Source organism: Phascolarctos cinereus, unplaced genomic scaffold, assembly GCF_003287225.1.
Source record: "Phascolarctos cinereus isolate Bilbo 61053 unplaced genomic scaffold, phaCin_HiC Scaffold_3;HRSCAF=262, whole genome shotgun sequence".
Taxonomy (NCBI): Eukaryota; Metazoa; Chordata; class Mammalia; order Diprotodontia; family Phascolarctidae; genus Phascolarctos; species Phascolarctos cinereus.
The window spans coordinates 240,659,088-240,668,776 of NW_027555736.1; the positions used below are offsets into that span (position 1 = coordinate 240,659,088).

Sequence of the window (9,689 nt, forward strand, 5' to 3'; positions counted from 1 at the left end):
GTTCTATAAGAAATGATGAGAGGATTGGTTTCAAAAAAGCATGGCAAGACATATATAAAATGATACAAAGTAAAGTAAAAAGAATGGGGAGATCTTTGTGCACAGTAACAACAATGTTGTAATGATGATTAACTGTGAAAGACTTGGCTACTCTGATCAATACAATGATCTAAGACAATTACTGTCAACCTCCAGAGAGAGAACTGGTGAACTCTGAGTGTAAACTGAAGTACAATTTTCTCACCTTATTTTTCTTGTCTTTTTTTTTTTTAAATATGGGTAACATGAAAATGTTTTGCATGATTTCGTATGTATAATTGACATACTGTTTGCCTTCGCAAGTGGGTGAGGGAGATCAAAGGGAAGGAAAGAGTTTGGAATTCAATTCAAACAGAAAATGTTAAAAATTAATTATAAAATTTTAAAAATAAAATAAATTGAAGGCTAGGCATGCAGTACACTAAAAAAGAGTAAATGTAAGGGAAACATGATCTTTATTCTCTTTTACTAAGCAAAAGAACATGAAAAATGAATTTACATTAAAATTTTAAGAAGAAAAAATTAAATTGGTTACTTTTTAAATATACAGACTGATGGAATATTCTAAAAATAACACCAAAATACAGAATTTTAGCTCCCCAATACATAGAAACACATACAGTAAATTCTGTTACCTAGTCAAATTCAGGGAATTGGCTGCATAAAAACCCTGAGTGTGGTTAATAAAAAATTCCATCGTTTAATAATTTTCACATTTTGGTCTAGACCTAGGCTTTCATTGATGAAGGAAATTCCTAATGACGAAATTCCCTCTAGCAATGCAAATCAGCAACGTTCTGTAATTTACAATATTCAAGATTTAGGTGAGGCACTGAAAAGTTATGAATTGCTGAGAGTCAAATGGCCAGTTTGTCAGTGGCAGTACTTGAATGCAAATCAACCTTTGAAGTCAGCTCTCTACACTACATCATTATACTACCATGCTGCCTCTCAATTTTTCCAAAAAAAATTTAGGAAATAAGAATTATACTGAATATAACTAAAAATATCTTTGGTAATTTAGAATGCACTTAATTACAATACTTAATGGTGATTGCCATGGACATTAGCATGATCTTAACACCAATGTGCAATGGTGGAAAGAACAACAGAATTATAAGGACCTCGGAAGACATCTACTCTAAATCACATATAAGAAATACATAACCATACATAAAACCATACATTAAAAAATGCCCAATATTGCCCATTGATAGAGTTTTGGATATTTGCAATGCATACCGTCACCAGAATAAAGTAGGTAGGAAGGACATAACAATTTTTTAAGTTTTGATGAGTAAGTTACACAGGCAATGTGATTTTTAACAGACAACTGCTTCTTAGGAGAATTTTATAGAATCACTCGAATGATCACAGAAAATATTCAGTCTAAAGTTTAAGAACTCTCTCAAAGTTTCAAAAGTTCTCCAAATTTCAATTTGCACCATCTTTCTTCAGCTCACAGTATGAATTTTAAACACACTAGAAACATGTAACTTTTCACAATCAAAAGAGGAGCTACTTCTGGGGTCCTCACAAAAGCTGAGTATTTTGGGCCTTTCTCATTAAGGTCTACAAAATAATGAGAAGGCTAAAATGTTCCTGTGAGGCAATGTAAAAAGAATCCTTCCTGCCTACTGCTTGCCTAGGATCTAGCAAAGCAAATGCCAAATACAAGATCAACAACTTCAGTTTTGTTACAACAAACAATTAACAATTTGACTTTGTGCCCTTAGTTTGCCCTGCAGTCCCTCTGACTGGCATCATTTAGCCTTTCTGGAAGTTATTTGGTAGGCAAAGACTTCTAGAAAGTCAAGGATATTCTTATTTATAGAAAAGTCATTTGGCTGGAGTGCAAGTCCCCTTAAATATAACAAGTCATATGAGTTTTGTACACAAAACAATAAAGTCCTGACAAACAAAAGCCTCATAGAGAGGTTAGAGTGCTTCAGCTGGTCAGGAACACCGAGGTTAGAAGCCTGTCTCTGACCCTCATGAGACACTCAACTATGGACAAACCATTCAGCCTTTTTGACCCTCTGTTCGTTCATCTGTAAAATGAAGATATCACCTGTTGCACCTATCTTATAGGTTTGTTTTGAGGCTCAACTCAGATAATGTAGTCTGCACACCATACATCACCATATAAACCAGCTGTTATTAGTAGTATAATGCCCTGTCCTCAAATATTAAATCAATTAGTATGAATGATCTCTTGCAGATCTATATGAAAAAACTGCCTAGTTCCAATTACTGCAACAGAAACTTGTCAAGCCTTGACCACAATGAACTATAGATAGTAAAAATATAAGGTTAATACTTCCTTAGGAAGTGAACAAAATCATTATTTGCAAGGCATGATTGTTATTATTGGGAGGCAGCATGACAGTGGAAAGAACAATAGGTTTAGTGTCATGGGATTTATTTTTCCTATCTCAGCTTTGCCTCTACTAGTTGTGTGACCTTAGGCAAGCCACCTGTCTTTGGGCCTCCATTTCCTCATCTGTAAAATTAGGAGGTTCGCACTAGATGATTCCTAAAATCTGACTGCTTGACCCCTATTATTCACAACATCATCTGTGGTAATGCTTCAGAAACTGATTAATTTTCAAACAATAAAAGAGGGGAAGGGAAATTTATCTGAAGTTCAGGTCAATCATCCAACCACTCCCACAGGGACAATTAGAAATGAAGTTATGTACCATTCTACAGAAAGCTCCCAGCGTCTAGGGGAATGGGATGGAAAGGAGTGGTTTTAAGGAGGTAGGTAGCTCAAAGGACTGGTAAGACCCAGTTAAACCTCCAACACATCAAAGAGAGGAAAGGGAAACTTCCTTGGACTTCAGGCCCATCATTCAAGCAGCCCCCCCAAGAACAATTAAGAATTTTACTATATGGAAGAGGAGGGGAAGTTGGGAGTGGAAAGGTAGCTTAAAAAGCTAGAAAGATTCCACCATTCTTCCTGAAAGAGGTGGAGGGTAAACGTTCCTGGACTTCAGCTCTATTCTGCTGCAAGGGGATGGGACGGGACTGGGAAAGAGATGATTATGGAGAGAGGTGGCTTTAAAAGCTGATTTGATCCATTTCCAAACCACTAAAGTGGCGGAGGAGGATATTTCCCTAGACTTCATCCAACCACTGCCCAAAAACAATGAGATTAAGGAACAATATTAAGGAATTAGGAGGTTGGCAGGAGGAATGGAATGGGGTAGAGCTGGGAAGGAGGTATTTGCAAAGGCACACAACAGCCCAAAAGGCCAGGGAAAGGGCGGGGCGGGGGGGCAGCTTCGGGCGCAGCAGCCACCAGCACCCAGCTCGGTCACTCGTCCTCGTCCTCGCCGTCGCCGCTCTCGTCCTGGTGCCGGATGTACACGACCAGCATGGCAAAGCCGGTGACGATGCAGAGGGAGCCAGAGGTCAGGTAGGCGATGCCCAGGAAGGGGTTCTTGCCCCCCATCCACGAGATGCTGCTAAGATGACGCGCTTGTGGCCGCCGAAGGCCTGCACGGGGTAGTTGTAGGTGATGTTCACGCAGTAGGCCCCGCGGGGCAGCCCCGCCGAGTAGTTGCCGTGGCGGATGCGCGCGTACAGCTTGCGGAACGTGGGCAGCGCCGCCGTGCGCATCCACACCACGAAGTCCTGGTTCTCGAAGCCCGTGTTGTTGGGGTCCGGGCTCAGGTCGTAGACCGGCCGCGGCCAGTTGGGCGGCTTGGCCGTGCCGTAGAAGGCCAGCTGCAGGCTGCCGTTGATGGGCGGCGGGTTGCGGAACTTGACGTGGTAGTCGGTCCACCAGGCGATGCCGGTGCGGTCGAGAGGCACCTCCTCGTAGGCGTCGTCGGCCTCGCGCCGGCGCAGCAGACGGAAGGAATCGTTGAAGAGGCTGTTGGCGATAGCGCCGCACGGCGCGATGGGCACGCCGGCCGGGGTGAGCTGGTAGGGCGCGCACTCGCTGGAGGGCTGCCGCAGCGCGCTGGTCAGCCCGCTGAGCTGCGCGTCGTCTCGCGAGATCACGTAGCGGCGGTCGTTCTGGTAGAAGTTGGCCAGCTCGTAGTAGAAGAACACGGTGCCCTGGAAGAGCTCGGGCAGCGAGAAGCACCACAGGCAGCTGCAGTTGGCGGGCGGCGGGGCGGCCTCCTCCAGGGCCGCGGCGCAGGCCGTGCAGTTGCCGGTGCCCGCGTACCCCGTGTAGTCGTACGCCAGCTCCTTGATGCCGTTGGAGGAGTAGTAGAGGCCCAGGCCGAGGCCGATGAAGGCCAGGCCCACGCAGAAAAAGAGCGGCAGGACGATGCTGGCCGACAGCAGCGGCTGCCAGGCCGGCAGGCGCTGCTGCGTGAAGGCCGTGCTGTCGGGCTGGTGGGCCCCTGGCGACGTCGCGCTCCAGGCCATGGCGGCGGCGGGCCCCACTGGCGGGCGTCGAGGCCGAGAAGCGGGGGCGCCCCCTCCCCCTAGCTCCGGGGAGTCTGGCTGCCGAGCCCTTACCCCCAGCTCCGGGGCTGCGTGTCCGCTCACAGCCGCGTTCCGCCTGCGCCCAGGTGAACCCTCCCTGGGCTTCCGCCTTCTACCTGGATGACTAGCTGCACCCCGCCCTCGGGCTCCAGTGGTTTTTTCCGATTCCCGGAACCTCGGCTTCAGGTTTCAGGGTTCTCTCTCCGCCCCGCCAGGTGAATGGCGGTCCAGGGCTGCCTCTGCCGGCGCTGATGCCTTTCCAGCTCGACCTGCGTTTCACTTTTGTTTCTGCCAGCAGGTGACGGCACTCTCTGGGCCTGTCGCTCCCTGCACTGCCTTCTCCCTGGAGCTACTTAGCACAAAATCTCCTAGTCTCTAGCGGCTTCTGGTTATTTTTCTTCGTTTTAAGATTCCCACCTGCAAATCCATTTTAACGAGAAAAAGGCATCCTGTCTCTGTGGCCATGCATCCGTCTTAACTTCCAGCCACTTTAAAGCCATGTTCGGATTCCTTTTTTTTTTCTCCACCCAAAGGAAGATGATTTTCAAGTCTTAAGGGACCACCTTCATTTGGGATCCCCACCTGCACTCCATTTCAACAACACACCAGGATGAATATGCTTTTATTCAAAAGGGAGCAATTTTCATAGAGCTTCTCAGTTCTGGAATTCTTCTGACTCTTTCATCCCTTCCACTCTGTTATCTCCTCCCAAATCTGTTCTTCCCTTTAGCAAAACCTAAGCTTGTGGTCAGCTTTGCTCCACCCTTAAATCCCTTCCACCTTTTAACCTGCTAACACATAACCCTGGATAACTTCTATCACCTACCTATTTAGTTCCTATGCTTGAACTTCCTGGTGCTCTTGGAAGAAAGTATAGTATCTTGCAAGACTGCATCTACTACAAATATATGCTAACTTAAACTAGGCCTTCCTGGTTACGAGGCATAAATTTTATTGGTCTTCTTTTGACCACAGTTGTGTTACTTACCCAATCAAAATATCTCTCCATGCCAGAAAAAAAAAATATAAAAGGGCTTGGGGCTCTCTCCCTTTTTCCGCCTTCTCCATGTTCTCTGATCTATTAAAATTGGCATGTAGGGCTTCAGTGTGAAAACCAAGGCAGGAAAAAAAAGGGGGAATTTTGATCTATGCCAGGATAATGGAGGGTTCACAGATTAGACGCAAAAAATAAAGGCAGGAGACAGCAGTGAACACTTGGAACTAAGAAACAGTTTTGAAGCTCTCCACCCATTCTGGGCAAATTCACTGGCTGTCTTCCTCCCCTATGGGGAATTTTTTCCCCCTCATCTGACTTCAAGCCTCCTCCTGCCTTCAAGTTGTAGCTAAAACTCCACCTTTTACAAGAGAACTTTCTTGATCCCCTTTAATGGTAGTGCCTTCTCTGTTGATTATCTTCAATTTATCCTGTACCTTGTTTTTTACATAGTTTGGTGTCTCCTTAGTTAGACTATGAACTCCTTGAAAGTACAGACTCCCCCCCCCCAAGTATCTTCAACTCAGCATACTGCTTAGCACAAAGTAGGTACTTAATAAATGGTATTGACTGACAGAAGAGATTGCTTGTTCTCCAAGGAATAATAATCAGAAAGTAGTGTCAGGTGAGGCTACCCAGGTCAGAGAAAGAAGAGATGAATAATGGTAATCCTCTTGAGGGGTACTAAGGCAGCTGTTTTTTAACTTGTTACATTAATAGAGAATTCTGCTATCTTAAGGCATGTATACATGATGTAACACAACCTGTCAAGACTTGTCAAAACGGATTACTATTATTCACTTCCAGTGATTCATGGGGTTCAGATGGTACTGCTGGAAAGAATCTAGAAAGTGTTGTCAAGGATTAGAATGTCTTGGGCAAAAAACTATCCCTCACAGGAGCACAGGTGGTATTTTCATCACTGCTACCTGTCAAAAAGAAGGAAATCAGAAAGGAAAGCATATTTGGAACATGAGCTGGTTAAAAAGTTTATCTAAGGCTGAGATTTCAATTTGGGGGGTCACAACTTAAAATATAGGAATGTTTCATATTTAACAATGAATTTGCCCAGTCTTGTGAATTAAGAGAGTTAACTGGAAGGAAACCTCTTTAAGAAGAAAGCTGCCTATGTACATTCGTAAACTTAGATGATATGGAAAATAGTTACAAACTAGGAAGAATAGCCCTTGAGGCAGAAATCTGAAGGAGATCAAACCCAAGAAAGGAGTCCATTGTAAAACACATGTCCTCTATATACCAGTACACAAAGTAGTGAGATGTACACAGTTTACATACTAAGTACACTATAAAATAAACTAGAGATCCTGAAGCAATTATGCTAACTTAATCTCATAGACATCACTAAGATTTGGTAGGGTCGGTTCTGTGTTTAGAATATGATTATGGTTGGGTATGTATTATTCAAAAGAATAAGGAGGCAAGGGAAGGTTAGTTAGCATTGCATGTTAAGATATAATGTAGTATACATATGTTGTAATATATACATCTATCCGTTTATGATGACTCAGAAGTTTTAGTGCAGTTTTAAAGCTTAAAACCTCACTAAGACTTCTGGGACATACTAATTACCATCTGCCACCCACAGGGCAGGTGAGCCTGCCTAATAGCAAGAGATCCTCAGGGAAAGACAGAAGGCAACATGTACCAGGCAAGTCATAACTGCCGCTGCCACCGCAACTACCATCCAGAGCCTTCTATACCGCTATCATTTATTTCCCCAGCAACTCTGAACCCAAGAACCTTAAAAATAGCAGTTTTTCCAACCTAGTGCTCATAGCTATCCTGAGAAACAACCCCTGTGGGGATGCAGCCTGGCAGCTGCTCCTGAACGTTCTATAGATAGCTACTGAAGATCCAAAAGTTACTGCTACTGAAGTCCTTGTTGCTTCCAAATGGTTCAATATCAGACACTGCTTTTATCAATGAAATGACCTACAGAGGAGGTATTCCTATCTACTCTGATGCTGCACCCTAAGGACCATGAGACTTTTCCATCTGAGTAGAAGCTGAAAACTTCTATATTGTCTCCCCCATTAGAATATGAATGCCTTGAGAGCAGAATCTGCTTTTTCTGTTTATGTCCTCAGCACTTAGCACAATGTTTTGCACGTAGTAAGCACTTAATATTCATGTGGAGAGATTTTTTTTTTGAATGAGTATCAATCAAGAGGCAGAAACAGACATGATTTTCATTGGAGTACACTACAGACCACCTGGACAGAAACAGATACATTTGAGAACTATAAGAAGCCTGACACAGAAGCATGCTATATAGTAGGGATTGGAGCTGGAATCTGTGGAATGCCCTCTGCCAAAATGAGAACCAGAAAATAATAGAATTTTGTTGTTAGAAGTGACCTCAGCATCTATCTAGTCCAACATATCTAAAAAGTCTCCACTATAACATCCGACTTGCAAATGAGCAGAAATCCATTTACCTCCCAAGACAGCCAATTTTACTTTTTGATAGTTCTACAAAATTTTTCCTCATATCAAAACCAAATGACATCCTGCAACTCCCATCCATGACTTCTAGTTCTATCTTCAGGGACTTAGAACAAGTCTAATAATTTAAGGGAAAACCATTACCTATTTTTTTATACCATCCTAGATGATTATCCCTTGAAACAGAACTTTCACTTAATTAAGTACAGTCAAACAAGACATACTAATCATGTCTGAAAAATATGTTGGCCACTAACGGCATAGCGGATAGAGAGTTGGCCTTGGGCTTAGAAAGACCCTCAGTTTGAGTCTTTCTTCAGACACAATACTGACTGAATCTGTGCAAGTCATTTAACTTTTCTCGATATCTTCAAGAAAATCACTTAAGACTTAAGTTGCAGAAAAGGTGTTGCTATTTCCTGGTTGACTCATACATTGATGAAATCATAGGTCTGGTATGTTTTTAAAAAATTAAAATCTTTTTGTTTCTGGACTCATTCATTGTATTAGTTATCCCTCTCATTTTGTGTCATTTGCAAATTTGGTGAACCTGTGTGCCATCTATTGACCTTAGTCAAATCATTGATAAAAATCTCAAATACCACAGTAACATAACTTATTAGACCATCATCCCACTCCACCCTCACTCCACCAAGAAAGTGGAAATTGAACTGTAAAAACTACTTGAGTCCAGCCATTTAATTCAGAATTTTTCTGTCTAGTCCATGTAACTTCATCTATTCCACAAGAATTGTATATAAAAGTTTATCCAATGCTTTGCCCAAATATGAAAAAAACTACAGATTTTTGTCTTGCCAGTTTAGTGATGTAAGAAAAAAGGTTAATCTAGCATGACCTGTCCTTAATAAACCCATGATATCTTTTTATAATCACTACTTCCTTTTCTAGATTTTTTAACCGTATCTTTAGTCATTTATATTGGAATACTCTGAAGTATCAAAGTCCTGTAGTTTGAAAAGTCTATTCCTCTCTGTACCTCTTTTTAAAAATTGGGACATTCATACTGTTCCAGTTAATTATTCCATTCACAGTGGCTTTTCCAAACCAGTTTCCCCCCTGAGACCTCCCATAGTTTCCCTGCCTCCCACCCTCTCAGTTGAGAACCTTGCCTCGTATTTCACTGAAAAATTGAGGCCATTCACAAAGAGTGCAGCAATTTCTCCTGTTTCACAGGAAGAAGCAGCCCTTCCTAAGCCAAATCTCTCTACGTGCACATGTGATCAATTTCCATCCTATCTTCTCCAGCAGATTGCCCTTCCTACCATTCTTATTCTTTGACTAATCTTTAATCTCTCCATGGCTCCTGGCTGCTTGCCTATAGACATAACACATGTCTCCCTCATCCTCAAAAACCTTTTACTTGATCTGTCCATCCTTATTAGCTATTTTGTTCTATATGTCATTTTTTTTAATGCCAAACTCTTCAAGAAAGCTGTCTACAATCAGTTCCTCAATTTCCTTTCATCTCATTGTCTTAACTGCCTGCAGTTTGGTTCTGACATCATAATTTAACCCAAACAGCTCTCTTCTCTAATGACTTTATAATTGCCAGATCTAATGGCCTTTTCTCAGTACTCATCCTTGAACTCTCTGCAGCTTTTGACACTATTGATCACCCTCTTCTCTTTGATACTCTCTTCTCTCCAAGTTTTTGTGATATTGCTCTCTTCTTAATCTCCTACCTGTCTGAGTGCTCCTCAGCAGTCTACTTTGATGTCCTTCA

The 9,689-nt window shown here is 42.7% G+C and overlaps 1 protein-coding gene across 1 annotated transcript; it reads right to left on the reverse strand.

Annotated features, from left to right (window-relative positions):
* Positions 1-477: 477 nt before the first annotated feature.
* TMEM30B (transmembrane protein 30B) lies at positions 478-4,824 on the reverse strand. Its single transcript, XM_020986495.2, is given in 2 exon segments — positions 478-3,513; positions 3,516-4,824. Coding segments are annotated over 2 exon segments (1,065 nt in total). The 5' UTR covers positions 4,426-4,824; the 3' UTR covers positions 478-3,358.
* Between the last annotated feature and the right edge of the window lie 4,865 nt (positions 4,825-9,689).